At 41.0% G+C, this 14,950-nt stretch overlaps 1 protein-coding gene across 1 annotated transcript in view; it reads left to right on the top strand.

Moving 5' to 3' along the window:
• Positions 1-6,145: 6,145 nt before the first annotated feature.
• LOC135263445 (leucine-rich repeat-containing protein 75A-like) overlaps positions 6,146-14,950 on the top strand; it is a 34,466-nt gene continuing 25,661 nt past the window's right edge. The window contains exons 1-2 of the mRNA XM_064351468.1: positions 6,146-7,478; positions 12,894-13,022. Of these exons, the coding sequence (XP_064207538.1) occupies positions 7,224-7,478; positions 12,894-13,022 (384 nt within the window). The 5' untranslated portion in view covers positions 6,146-7,223. The remainder of the gene's footprint in view (positions 7,479-12,893; positions 13,023-14,950) is intronic.

Genomic DNA, 14,950 nt, shown 5'->3' with positions numbered 1-14,950 from the left:
AGAATCCCGTTCCTCTTTATCTGATTGGATGTTACTGTCTGAATGATGATGGGTGTATAACGTGAATGGGAGTGAGCGAGAGCACACACAGAGCATAGCTGTGTGTTCCCAGCGGGGTCCAGCATTACCCTGTCGGGTCACGGTGACTGGAACCAAGTCTGAATAACCCAGCCAGGGGCTTCGCTGGGTTGTGGGGCAAACTGAGTGATTATCTGCTGAGAAAAAACAGACTGCCAGGTAGCGGGGTGTGGTGTTGTGAGGTCACTGTTGGAGCTAATGTTGGGATTTTAGTAGTGCTGTGCTCTTAAATTGTCATCCAGGATGTTTCACTGGGGTATAAATATGAGGTGACACATGCCAAAATCCTTTAGTCATCCTTCAACATGAGGAAAGTAAGAGAACACAAATGAAATGAGACAACAGTTTGTTGTATGCTAGATGGCTACAACAGGAAATAGGTAAACACCTGGAAATCTCCATCTATATTTGGGCAATAACAACAAAACAACTGGAACATGGCATGCAGAGGATGTATATTTCGCCGCCATGCACAGTAAGGAGGATGGATTGAGAGCCAAAAAATTTAAAGTTGTCACAGTTGAAGAATTTCTGGTGATTGTTGTGTCTTGGGGTCACCAAGTCCCCAAAAGTACAGTTGGATGCTACCTCCATGCCATCAAGCTATTGGGAAGGTTTGCCAGAAGAAAGCATCTTGTGTCATCAAACCGCAAACATAAGTGCCAGAAGTTTACTAAACATCATTGGAACTTGGTTTTGTGGTCAGAAAAATTGAGCTTTTTGACCACAAACACCATAAAATGGGGATGGTCATGTTGAAAAGAACCTTATCCCCCTCTGGAGTATGGTGGTAGATATGTGATGTGGTGCTGTTTGCCCTGAGAACCTTATTAGGATAAATGGCATCATGGACTTCAAGTACCAGAAGATTTTACACCAAAATCTGGCTGCTGCTGCATGGTAGCTAAAATTGGGCCGTGGCTGGATCCTCCCGCAGGACAGTGATTCGAAACATTCCACCAAATCCACAAAAAATGGCAAACTGACCAGAGGATCAAGTTTTTGCAAAGGCCAACCCAGTTCCACTGAATACTTGCAGGGTAAGATGAAGAGGACAGTCTACCAGCGTAGACTGGGGACTCTGGATCTGGAGAGATACTGCATGGAGGACCCATTGCACCTCATCAAACATTATAGGGGACTGTGATGCTGTTATCTTGTCAAAGGGAGCGGTGCACAAAGTACTAAATGCCGGGTTTCCAGTAATTGTCTAATTATATATAATTTGTGTTAAATCATTTTTTTCTCTGAGCAATGGTATCACAACAAGATTATGTAAATTTTGCTGATCATAGAAATCATTTGATTACAAAATTAAGTTAATTTTTATCCAGCCTTCTTTGTTCATATTAATGAAAGGTGCCAGTAATCCTGAAGGGCAGTTTTATACTTAAAACACAAAATAATTTACTGGTGAAAGTGTCCATTTGTCTATATGTACAGGTACATCCATGTTTCTCTTGGTTAGCAGTGGTTTCTGCCATGAATCCCATTTTTGCCAGGTCTATTTCTTATTGCGGTGTCATGACCACTGACTTTAGCTGAGGCTAGAGAGGCCTGCAATTCTTTGGATCTTTTGTGACTTCCTTGATGAGTCGCCGCTGCGCCCTTGGAGAAATTTTGGCAGGCTGGCCACTCCTGGGAAGATTCATCCTCTGTTCCAAGTGTTCCCCATTAGGAGATAATGATTTAGTGGAGTCCCAGAGCATTAGAAATGGCTCTGCAACCCTTTCCAGACTGATGTATTTCAACAACTTTTTTTCTCATGTCTTCTGGAATTTCCTTTGATCGTGGCATAGTGTGTTTGTAGAAACTTGGTGACTACTTCACTCTGATGGTAAGGTTCAATATGGGTGAGGTTTCTGTAAAATCTCTGTTTGGAGCACGAATCCTGAAATGTAACTTGGGTCAGCAGACCTAAGCATGTAAGTTAGAGCTTTTATATGAGAAGCTTCTGTACTTAATTCAGATTGGAATGTTTTTCACAAGTATCCTGAGAATTAAAAAATGTGTGTAATAGGAATTGTTGCTCCACCCATTTCTCATGGATTTTTTCATGAAAGGACAGATTAGGACCAGGTCTATAATACTTTCTGACCACGTTTGATTGTTTTAGAAGAAGAAAAGGCTTTGTCAATTTCACTGAGGTCAGAAGAATAAAGTGACCTCAATGAAAACTGCTTTTTGAAATTTAATCAGTCTATCACAGTTCCCTTATAAGCCACACACTCTTTCAGCTAACATGTTTTCTCATTGCTAGTATTTTATAACTTAGTATTTTATACTTTTTTTTCAGTGAGGCAACCATGTCAGCAGTGCTTTGAAGAGCTTTATTATACCGTTTAAGGTTAATATTTTCTCTTATTAACCCTTTTCCTCTTTATCCTCCTTGTGTCTAAACTCACATTTTCTCCTTTCCTCACTCTGTAGACAGGACCCACTAAAAATCATATTGTCTGACTTGGGCCTGAGACTATGTTTGTCCTTTAAAACACTGAGCCTCATTCACAAAACTTTTCTTAAATTATTCTTACATTTGTTCTAAAAAATGTTCCTATGAAAAACCAAAATGGGATTCATGACATACATGCAAACCTTTGTTCTTGTGCATATCCCAGGTGCATGAGATGATGAATGCTGGCTGTTTGTAAATTTTATGCACAATCCTGTTCATGTGATTTGCATAAGGAAACAGCCATGAACAAATACAGATAAGAAAAAAAACAATGCATGCCGAAATGTTCTTGAAAACATTCTTACACACAGTTTATGATCAAATGTGATTGTACACGTTTTGTTAAATATTATTTTATTTAAAAATTAAAATATTTGTAGAGCCGTGGATTGTTATGAACCCAGGAATTGATATTCTTCTCTATAATACCAGTAATTTCTGGAGTGCCACAGACTGCTATTCAATCAAGAGTGGATACACTTCTGCTTATTGTCCCATGACCTGGCGGTTCAATGTAGTCCTCTGTAGGGTCTTAATTTGAAGATCCATATTCCCTACTGCATTACATTACATTACAGGCATTTGCTGAAACCTACACTACAAGGGACATTCAATTCAAATCAAATAAATATTTTACATGTTTTTGTCATCCAAAACGTGTGTATTATGTAAAAAAAAAAAAAATTTTTAAAAAGAGGAAAAAAATTCAATGCTTTTCCTGGTGGGTCACAGGAAGACAGTATTCGTTATTTCTGTACTGCGAGGATGGCTATGCATCCAGGAGTGGCTACATTTCTTCATAATTCAAACCATCTCTACTCACTGGTGAGGAAGGCAGGGATTTGAGAACATTTGACACATTTTAAGAGTTAACTGAACAGGGAAGGAAGCAGACTCGGTAAGACATTACTATATTTGGTGCTGGAATTTGTAATGTAATCCAGAAGTGATCAGATTTAGCTGGGTTTTTGAGGGGAAAGCAGCTAGGCAGTGGATATCAAGACCATGTGAAAAAAAGTAGGTCATGGATATGGCTTCATATGTGAAGCTTCACTTGAATTACAATCAAAGCCTAAAGTGTTGACTGGAAACTCAAAAAAGGTTTAATGAGCATAATTTTTTTCTTGAAATTACTTTCTAATCCTTTTGGCCATAGTACTCATGTCATGCTTATCCCGCATAACTCCGGAGTTCTAGCTGACATTGGTACATTAAGCTTCTTTAAGCAGTTCCCTTAATAGTATATAAAAGTTTTTTTTATATAGATGCTTAAAGTCCGCGGCATTCCGCCACCTACTGGACTGCAGTGTCGTAGCCACGCATGCGCGTTTTTTTTTTTTTTTTTTTTTTTTTTTTAAATGCGGGTGAGTCAGTCAGTTCTAGGCCGGCCCATATTGTCCGGCAAAAATTAATCAGATTTCCATTGTGTCCGTACTTAATACTTTGAAAAATGTACTGGGTATAGCATACTTTCAGTTCTTTGATTATGTGTAATTCATATACTGAACTCGAAGGTTAGGTAAAATAAAATAAAAGTCAATTGTTTGGGATTCCGTTATTTTTTTAAAGTATATCTCCTACTACTTTAAGTAGCTAATGTATTTTAGACATAGCTACTTAAAGTGATCTGTTAACTTCTGGAAAGAAGCCTGAAGTGAAAGTGGACTTCAAGCACACGACCTGGGATTTAGTTCAGACATAGTGCACTTAAGGCATAGCCTACTTTTATAGACTTTCTTGTAAGGGATATTAATTGCGCAGAAATACTTAACAATAGGCCTAATAATAATAAATAAATATTTGTACATTATATCCTCAGCTCGTGTCCCATAGTTACCACTCAAGGAAAAGTATGCACGCACAAGCTTGGGTTCTCCTTGGTACATTTAAGACGTAGTACTCTAGGTATTAATCATTCTTACCGGACATAGTAAAGTTAACGCGAAGAAAGTCTAACTCTTAGCTAGCCGTTATCGAAAAGCAAATACGCAACAAACAAAAATGGAAACCAAGAGCCCAAGAGAACAAGTGGCCAAAATCGAAACTTAATTCGTTATACAAATAATTTTCAACTTTTAATAAATGTTATATTTGTTCCTAATTTAAATAGCCTATCCAAGGTTAAAAATCCTCATTTTCATTGGAGGGTCCATTTTCAACTCGAGGGAAGCCTTGGATAAAGACTCAGGCCTATCTGCATGAATGCGTAACTCAGTTCACCAATTGCTGACTTTATGTCAGATTTAAGTTGATTGTCCGAATAGGCCAGGCTCCGATACGAAAAGCCGGTAAGGTTGTCGGCTTGTGAGTGTCAGTGTGACAGTTGTTATGGATGTGTGCTTGTCATACGGTTTTGCATTCCGTATCCGGTTGGAGCATTTTAAGCATAGCCAACTTTGAACCTTTCTCAGTAGATATTCAGTATTAAAATTGCAAATGTCAGTTTCCCAGGCATCAGTTCAAAATATGGAGTAATATATGCTGATATCTGAAAAAAGATGTCCGCGTGTAAAGCACGTGGTCTGTCTTATAGGCAAATACAAATGGCACACGTGTAATTATTTTGTATTTATAGTAAGCGTGACTTCTCTTGTACTAATGATAGGAGTTTAAACATACTCAACCTTTATGTTGCAATAAAAGTGCGGTGGAGCAGCATTTTCTTTGTGCAAACGCAACCAACAGGGGGCGACCGGAACAGGACCAATTAATCTATAAAGCGCCCCATCCGTATAAACGAAAGCATAATAATCGCCATCTGCATGACAACTATCCATTCGAGAATACCGTAGGGGAAATGTAGGTCAAAGTTCAGGCCGTGTTCGTGAGAATTATCGAATCACTAAAATATGCGGATCCTTACAAGCTCTCTGTTATTTAGTGTTGTAATATCACAGAGAACCATACGTGCCAATCGGCAAATTCAATGCGCCCTCGTATACTTGAAATAAAATGAGATGTGCTTTCTTCTCTGGTGTCAACAAATGTTTCATAAAGCCAAGCTTCTCTGTGTCATTGAAGTATTTTTTAACATTCAAACCACCCACTTGTAGCTTACTCATTTTATACTGTCAATCAGAGACATGTAAATTATGAGAGACGTTTCTATTGTTGATACATGTAGGCAGCATTTCACTGACAGAGCTCAACTGGATGAAGTCAATCTGTTCTGAGTCGCATATAATTAAGTCGGTTACCAACCTGATCCAACTATTCTGTTGAATTCTATCCAGATTAAATTCTCGATCGACCTTGTATCCGATTTTTCGGTAAAATGCAGTTTTTGGCGCGTTTAGAAAAATCGGACCTTGGGCGCATGGCCATCCTGAGGGAATTCAAAATGGGAGTGGTAGCAAATAAATTGAGGGAGAAGAGTTCATATATAATCTCGCCTATTGTGATCACCAGTTTATTTTAGAAAGTAGCCTATAGGTTTTTATGTGTTTCGAAATATATCCTGATCCAATTAAGTTCCCAAAGCAACGAAATCATGTAAATAAGATTTTAAAATTGATTTTACAGTGAACATGCAGAACGCACACGTTATCAGACAAGAAAGCATTGGGAACCTATTGTTGAGTTATGACTGACAACAAAAACACAAACTGATGGGCGAAGTTATCAAGTACACTCCCTCTTTCCCCGTCACCTCGCTCCATTCTCTAGCTTCTATTTCTCTCTCACTCTCCCCCTTTCTCACTCTGTTTTTCTCAGTCTCTCTGGGTTTTATTTGCTGCGGATCTACTGAAAACGCTATACAGAATAAATCGAATTCAAGCGAATAAATAAAAGGATATGACAAGGATGAAGGACAGTTTTGCTTCATAAAGCGAGACGCTTTCTGAGTATGAGAAAAGCAGGCGTCGTCCCCTCGAAGATGTTCCAGACCTGGGGAGGTCTGGAGGGATGTACATTGAAGCGACAGTGAAAACAAACCGTCACACTTAAGGACGCCAGCTCTCTCTCTCTCTCTCTCTCTCTCTCTCTCTCTCTCTCTCTCTCTCTCTCTCTCTGTTAATGCCTCACTGGTCTTATTGTCTATATTTCTGTTCTAACTGAACGCCTGTGTGCAGACTCATCGGGCATTCGATGGATTTACAGTGGATTTTATAGACTAGTTCTGTAATCCTTTTGTTTGGTTATGTCGGTCCACTCCCATCAGATGTATTAGCCTACTTGTAGCAATCCAGGAAAATAGCTTGAAACTTTTGTGGCGTCCGTGGTGACACCCGTGGTCTTGCGCGCGGATTGCTCTTCATCGCTGGAGGGAAGAAATCTTTTTTCTTGCACACGGGTCAAGTAGCTACAGTACTCTGCGTGTGCTCTTCACGACCAGCTGGAATAATATGTCCTTTTCACTTGCGAGAGCATTTCTGAAATTATATAGAAATTATTTGTAACCACGGGCCATAATTTCGAGATATCGTTGTTCACTGTTACGTCTTAATGGGATCCTGAGTTTTTTTATATCCCGCTGCTTTATTATTATTTTTTTTTATTATTATTTATTATTATTTGTTATTAGAGTAGCTACATCTTTATCATTAGATCGTGATTATTTTATGGATTCTTAAAAGCTCTAACAGAAGCGATGTTACTTGTTAGAATATGTTATAACGAGACGGTAAAGTTTGCATGAGTAGGTGACAGGTGTACTTTTTTGCTTGTACACCTTGCTCACGACACCCTCATGGGCACTAAACAGACTAAGGGAGCCGGGCCGGACCCCGGGTCCAGCCCACAGCAGAGCGGATGGAAACGGACGCCGACCAAACAACGGGGCGATATCTTCGCCTCTTTCATGCTGAGGTCAGGGGACAGGTTCGGTCGCGGCGGACCGCCACCTCCATACCAGCGACGTATCGGAATGATCCAAGAGATGATGGTGATGGCTAAAGAGGGAAAGCAGAACGAGGTGACGGAGCTGCTTAAGACACTCCGACAGGTGAGTGAGTCCCCCAGAACGCCGGCCTATAAACGCCCGTCAAAAGATAGATGAGTAGCAGACACTTTGCTTGATTTTGTGATATGGGAAACAGCAACATAGGGAACTAGTCTCCTAACTCAAAGGTTGTGGATTCAGTTCCCAGCTGGGGTGGTACGGTTGTACCCTTAATCAAGCTGCTTGATAATAATTACTTCAGAAAAATATCCAGCTGTGGAAATGGATTGTATGTTTAAAAAATGTGATCTATATGTTGCTGTGGGTATAGAGCATCTTCTAGACGACACAATGTTAAAATTCTATGAATAATTTGCATGATTACATGCACAGTGTTACGTTGGAATACTAACAGTCCACAGTGTCATGTTGTTTTTCTGTATTACTTATGATATTCAAAATATAGGCCTATACATAAAATAAATTAATTCATGCATGTGTATTATATTGGTGGTTTTCAGTGAAAATTTTCCTAGGAACCAGGTCAGACATTTTCAGTAGATTCACCGTACATCGTACATAGATATCTTTTTCATTCATTTTAGGATATGGTGTAAGTGGAAAGTAATTAATTAGGTAACTCTGCAATGGTGCCTCAGGGAGTATTGATGTGCGTGTGTGTGCGTGTATGTCTGTGTGTGTGTGTGTGTGTCTGTGTGTGCGTGTATGTCTGTGTGTGTGTGTGTGTGTGTGTGTGTGCGTGCGTGCGCGTATGTCTGTGTGTGTGTGTGTGTGTGGTTAAGGATGGGGGGAGGGGGTTAGGTGCTCTGTCTGCAGCCAGTGAGGAAGAACAGACAGTGACTGTACCCTGAAGGTGGGCTCTGTGATGCTCCCCAGCCCAACAGGTGTGGGTGAGGGGGATGCTGATGTTGAGGGATGAGAAATCCGGTTAGGTTTGGGTACACATTCCCAGTGCACATTTCCTGCGCGTCCTTTGAACATTACCTTAAGGTTCCATTAAGTGCAGTGTGGTGTGGGTCGCTGGGAGAAAGCCTGGCAAGTTAACCCAGACCAAAGCTGCGCCCCTCCCACACACTCATAATCTACTGCACAGGATGTCCCTATGTGACAGGATGGGTTGAACGCTGGCCACGTGGGTAGCTGTGCCCTGCGTACACCTGTGTTCAGGACCTGGCGTTTGAATAGCGCAGTGATATGCAAATCATCCCCTCTCCTTCCAACCATCCACTCTGTTTCCCTGCTTTCGGTTGCATCGACTGTGAGCGTAGCCTTCCGTCCAACGGGAGCAGGCCGATTTACCTCAGAGTGAAGCCACAAGGGATGCTGTGGCCTAGGCAAGCTGAGAGAGAGAGAGAGAGAGAGAGAGAAAGAGAGAGAGAGAGAGAGAGAGAGAGAGAGAGAGAGTCTTAAAAGACTTTAAGTCTTCTTTGCACAGTTCGCCAAAACAAGACCTAAATGTCCACACCATCCAGCCAAGCATAAAGATGCAAGTGCAATGGAAAGTACAAAGGAAAGGAATTCATGAAAAAATAAGTAACAAGTGAGAAAGCAAGAGAAGGAAAGATGTAGACAGTGCATGAGATCAAGGGTAAAGCTGAGGGAGAGGTAGAAAGAGAAAGAGGGATTAAAATAGGCTGTAAGTGGATATTTCGCTCACCAGAATGTGGGTTTTTTCTGTGAGGAGTTCTCACTGCTGTTAGACCTCCGGTCTTCACTGTGCTTTTACCCAGCATCTGTCACTATGTGTGTGTGAGAGAGAGAAGTGATGTCACACACACAGTGACACAGTCTACCATAGTCCATTTCCATTTTGGGTGATTATGCATGTATAATATGTATTTCTAAAATGAGATTACTTTTCGGTCTCTCTACTGCCTCCCTGCTATTGAACGTCCCGTTTCCTTTGATCAGACACACTTTCCCTTGTCGCTCTGTGACCCTGCATCCCCCCCCCCCCATGCCCCATAGATTTGGCAATTTGGTAAGGATTTGATGTCTTTGTACTCTGATCTTTTGTAGATCAAGATGTCCGTTTTAATGGGGTGTGGGTCTGTCTGCTCCGCCTCCTGTGAGCTGGACCGGGTGCTTTATGAGGGATGAAACTGTAGTGGGAGTGGGCGGAGCTTGGAGATAAATCCTGTGGTCTTCACTCTGCTTAATGGAAGATTTAATGGTCATTTTCTGAGTTTAGCAGACCCTGCCCTGCCCAGAGCAGGATTTCTGCCAGCACGCCGAGCTTTGGCCAGGGGAGTAAGTGCATAAGAGCGTCACAGCGTTACAGCGTTACTGCCACAAACTGGCCATTCCTCTGATTGTGGCCGGCTATTTGCACGTGTCTGTTATAATAACAGTGCATGTTTATTTACGGAGCTTTCCACGTGTACACAGCAAAATGTCCCGTGTTAATTCAACTCTAACAGAGTGCATGTGAGTCCAATAGGGACTATATGTACTGTGTAAGAGTTGATTTAACATTGATTGTTTTACAATGTCAAATAAACATTTTACTGTGTAAGATCAATAACAATGGTAATATACCAATAAAAGCAGTAAATAGATTAGTGGAAAATAAAACATTAAAAACATATTTGAGTTCTTTAAAAACTAACAACAACAACATTCATAATAAATTCATAAAAGGATAATATGAAAAAAATATTTTATATAAATAAAACAACTTAGATAAATCAAGAATTAAATCATCATGTGATCACTAAACTATTACATGCTTAAAATACAATAACTATTTAGTAAGTAATAAATAATTGTAATGTCTTAAGGCTGTAGGTAAACTGTAGGGAAGTGATTAAAGAGAGGTAATAATGAGCTCTCCAACATCGCCAGCTTCACATGCAGCATGCTACCAGTGTGGAGGGGTCGCAGCTGACCCCACCTTAAAGCTGAACTCCTGGCCTCCTCTACCATGCCTGTGTGTAGTATAGTCATTGTCAATGCCATTTTTATAAAAGAGGTCCCAAGTCAACACTGATTCTTGGGTGGCTTCCTGCAACAGCCTGATCTTTCTTATTGTTACTTTTTGTTCTCTATCCTGAAGCCAATTTTGAATCCACCCAGGGAAAGCACTTTCATTCAGATTTTAGCTTCATAATGAGTTGCTTATGTGGTACTGTGTCAAAGGCTTTTCAAAGTCCTAATATATGATGTCATATGCTTGGAGTCAAGAGGTTTTTATTTTATGTTAGCGGCTTGTAGATGACCTCACCGAGTGTTTATAGAACCATCATCAACAATCCAGAGGGCCTGCCAACATACTTAAGTTTTGTTGTTCTCCCCAGTACTTCAGAGTCCCTTGTTTCAATGTTATCTAATACTTTCTGAGAATCTTTTTTTAGCACTCCGAATGCTACTAGATGTAAGTAGACTTTCGCTGGGGCAGCTTTCAACAAAGTAGTGCTTGAGTGTATCAGCTATGCCTTGGATGGTTGCAAAACTCCATTTCCTATTTTTAATACTTCTGACCTCATTTTTGGCATTACTTTTTCTACAGCATTTCTGGGGAAAAATGTGTAGGATCCTTCTTAGGCCCTGTGCAAATTGCTTTTTGAAAATAGTTTTGGCAACCCCTATTTATTTTTTAACCCCGGAGTTCATTTCACGAAGGGCTAGCATATTGCCGTGAGCTATCTTGCTTGTAAAGTGTAATTCTTTCTGCTTAAACATAGAGATATGGAGGCCACCCTTTTTCTTAGTTTGGTGAAGGGGCTATGCTGTATGTTGAGAAAAATTACTATAAGCTTACACCATTCCTCATTTACAGTTCACTTGGGCTTCACTAGGACAACAGTGGCCCTGCAATTTACTAGTTCAGGATTAGCACTAAAAACAAAAATCTTCCTTATTAGGGAATGCTAACAGATTGCATTAACATATCCTTCTAAGTATGAAACAACCTAGTGTGTATCCAGTATGTATGTGGTATACTGACTACCAGAGGAAACAAAGTTATCTATAATGGCTGAACAGCAGCTGGATCCCAGTGCATTCTGGGATAGAACACAGTGACTCAGACAGTCCCATCTCTCCGTTGCCTGATGCTCAGTAACCATGGTGCTGGAAGGATGCCTGATTAAATGGGAATTAATGAGGGCTTTTCTGCTAAGCTTTTTCATTTCTTTGCCGTGGACAGCAATTCTGATCTCATCTCTCGGTGTGTAAGGTGGGGAAAGCGTTCTTGAGTTAGAAAAACCTCTCTGAATCATGTACATGCGATGCCTGACTCAGAAACCTTGCTCTCACCCTCATTTAGGGTTCAAATGATTCATTGGAATTGTTTGTCCATTCATTCATATTTCATATCCCCCACCATGAAATATTTACTTCATACTAGGAAATGCCAAACTGCCGTTTTTCTATCTCTCTGCTCTGTCCTGCAGTTGGTCACCATATTTTTAGCCCGCGGACAGATTGAAGAGGCAGGTTTGATTGTCTGGGATGCTCCATTGTAGATAACAGACATCAGATGAGAAATATTTGGGGTTATGTGTTTGGATTGTTGGAGGTCAACTTTTCACCAAGCTGAGGCACACATACAATCACACACTTTCCCACTCACACACATACACACGCACACACCGTGGTTGTGAGAGGAAGGAGTTCAGTGGTCCTTCGTTGCTTTAATGTTCCTGGAGAAGCTTTGATTTCCAGTCTGTTTTCATGTTCCCTTTACCTCCTCCGTCTCCTCTTTCCCATGAATGGGATCTTAATGATAATGTCATGGGGGGAAGCTGTATCACAGAAACACCCTTTACTTCAAAAAAAAATACATTACAATACGAGTTCTTAATGCCCTGGCCAGGCATTAATGCACCGGTGCAACTGGTCAAGCCCGCGTCGCAATGCTCAAATGGAAATGAGGTCTGCACTCAGATTTGCCTGAGTTAAAAGAACAACTGTAATAGCTTACCCAGATAATTCTCTGCCTAATTTATGTGTGTTCAAGATCCCTCACCATTCACTCTGTGGAGGTTTATTATGAAGTATTTTGTTATGTTGTAGACCACCTAGCATTGAGAAGCCCAGCTTACTCAAGGCTCCCTGTCTGGAACATTGCTGTGTATTTGTTTGGTATTGCTTGAAGGGAAATGCTTGTGACCATGGGCTGATATTCACAATGTTTGCTGATGCTGATGTTCTTTGAAGTGTACCCTATGTAAATGTATAAATAGAGAGAATGCAAACAGACTAATAGACTGGAAATTTAGCGCCTTCTTTAGCACCATTGAAAGAAACTTTCTTTGCTTGTTCAAGTATCTCAATGAGACAATCACATAACCCACGTAATGTACGTCGTACAGCATCAATACTATTCCAAATATTGATGTTAAATGCGCATAAGAAGTTGAATCCTTTAAAAGAGAAAGTTATGGGTCACTCTGGCAGTTAAGGAGCTGAAGGCTTTTGGGGAGATGTGATGGGCAGTGCCTTATGTCTGTACAGGATCTGGGGATGGAGTCGACCTCCCTGGATGACGTTCTGTACCGCTACGCTAGCTTCCGCAGCCTGGTGGACCCCATCACCCACGACCTCATCATCAGCCTGGCCCGATACGTCCACTGCCCCAAAACGGTAGGGCTTTGCGCCACAAACCTGCAGTAAGCACATGCGTAACTGCAGGCACAAACCACATGGGTACGGTACACACATGCATAACTGCACATACACACTTCCTGGACTTAAACACACACGTACACGCACGCACGCGCACACACACACGCATCTACTTGTATTGGTGTTGTGATTTTTCTTTCACTTCATAGTACAATGCAATAATGTATTGACAATGTGTTTCAAAATTGCAAACAGAAAACAGAATAAAGAATGTGTGTGCGTGTGTTTGTGTATGTGTGTGTGTGTGTGTGTGTGTGTGCGTGTGTTTGTGTATGTATGTGTGTGTGTGTGTGTGTGTGTGTGTGTGAGTTTGTGTGTGTGTATGAGTTTGTGTGTGTGTGTGTGTATGAGTTTGTGTGTGTTTGTGTTAGGCTCATCTTCTATTTATTAATTTGCTGGGAGTAAAGCTAGAGAGGCTGCCACTTAACATGGAGCTCTCTGCAGTCCCTCCAGGGCTGTCACCTAAGCATTTTCTTCTGTCTCACTCTCTCACTTTCACTCACTCACTCACCCACTCACTGCCTTACTCCCTATCTACCCTCTGTCTCTCTGTATCTCTCACACACAACTTCACTCACTCGCTCACACTCAACTTCATTCACTCACACACTCACCATCTACCCTCTGTCACTCTGTCTCACACTCACTTTTTCTCACTCACTTTTTCACTGCACATATATGACACTCAAACAAATTCTGCAAGCAGGATTTATATTGTGTATTTGCTCCCGGAAAGCAAAATCTTGTTTGGGAAGCAGACATCACACCTCACTGCCATAGAGTGCAACTGGTTTAAGAATATATACAGTACAATTACTTTTAACCAACTGAATGGTATTTCAATTGTAATTTGTGTCTTTATGGCATAGAATGCCCTGCATGTTTTCTCAGTTCTTTCATTGTAAAGTTGACATATCCAGAGGACTTTTATTATTTTTCAACAAGAGGACAGGTCCATCCTCTACAGCCATGTAGGGATTACAGCTGAGGAGCCATGGCAGAGATCAACCCCGCCCACATGGGGGGGACTCACATATGGCTCAACAGTCAGTGGCCCTACAGACTGCACCACAAGTCTTGCCCCAGAGGGGTTTATTTTTAAACCCAAATAGCTGTAGGGTGTGCAGTTGTCCATACATATTGTGCAAAACTTTGGCTTAATTCCCTGAGGTCTGGATCTCTTCATAAAAATCATGATTTTTATCTTTGTAGTGTGTACTGTCAGGGCCCTGATTTGACAGTACTGCTCCAGCAGATCCAAGCTATCTTGTAACTAATTTGCTTCTGGGTACATTGTGTTTTTATGTTCTGAGTGAAAATTTGAGTTTAAAGTGTTTCACAGTAATGAGGCTTAAATATGCACCAGATGAATCCCTCTGCATTTGGTTTGATGGTTTTATTTCCTTCAGACAATCTGTGTCAAACCAGTTGTTTTCTTTTGGATTTGTTGATTTTTTCTGTGCCAATTTCAGATTGGATAATTTTCCTATTGTGCTATTATTTATGGTTCTTGCTGCCAGATTGGCTCTTTCACTGTGATTGTCGATGGCTTCCAGAAAGGTGTCAAATGCCTTTTGGCTGCTGATTGCTTTCAGTTATTCCTTTATGCTGTTTTGGGCCCGTCTGTATGTTTTGGTATGTTGCACAGCTTACTAGGTTGAGTGTGGTGGTGTTTTTGTCTTTTTGAGTACAGTAATTTCACTTTGATCTGCCAGTACCATTCAATGGTAGGCTACAGTGGCTTGGCAAGGAATGCTCTGAGGGAGGAACTATCTGCATCTGTGATCATGCACTGCTTAAAAAAGGGTGGGCAACAGGTATATCTACCCATAGAGTCCGCCCGTACCCTACCATTGACAACGTACAGACCCAGGCTTTGACAGAGC

Source organism: Anguilla rostrata, chromosome 9 (assembly GCF_018555375.3).
Source record: "Anguilla rostrata isolate EN2019 chromosome 9, ASM1855537v3, whole genome shotgun sequence".
In the NCBI taxonomy this organism is placed as follows: domain Eukaryota; kingdom Metazoa; phylum Chordata; class Actinopteri; order Anguilliformes; family Anguillidae; genus Anguilla; species Anguilla rostrata.
Note: the sequence above shows the minus strand (reverse complement) of the source record. Positions and strands in the feature narration are given on the sequence as shown.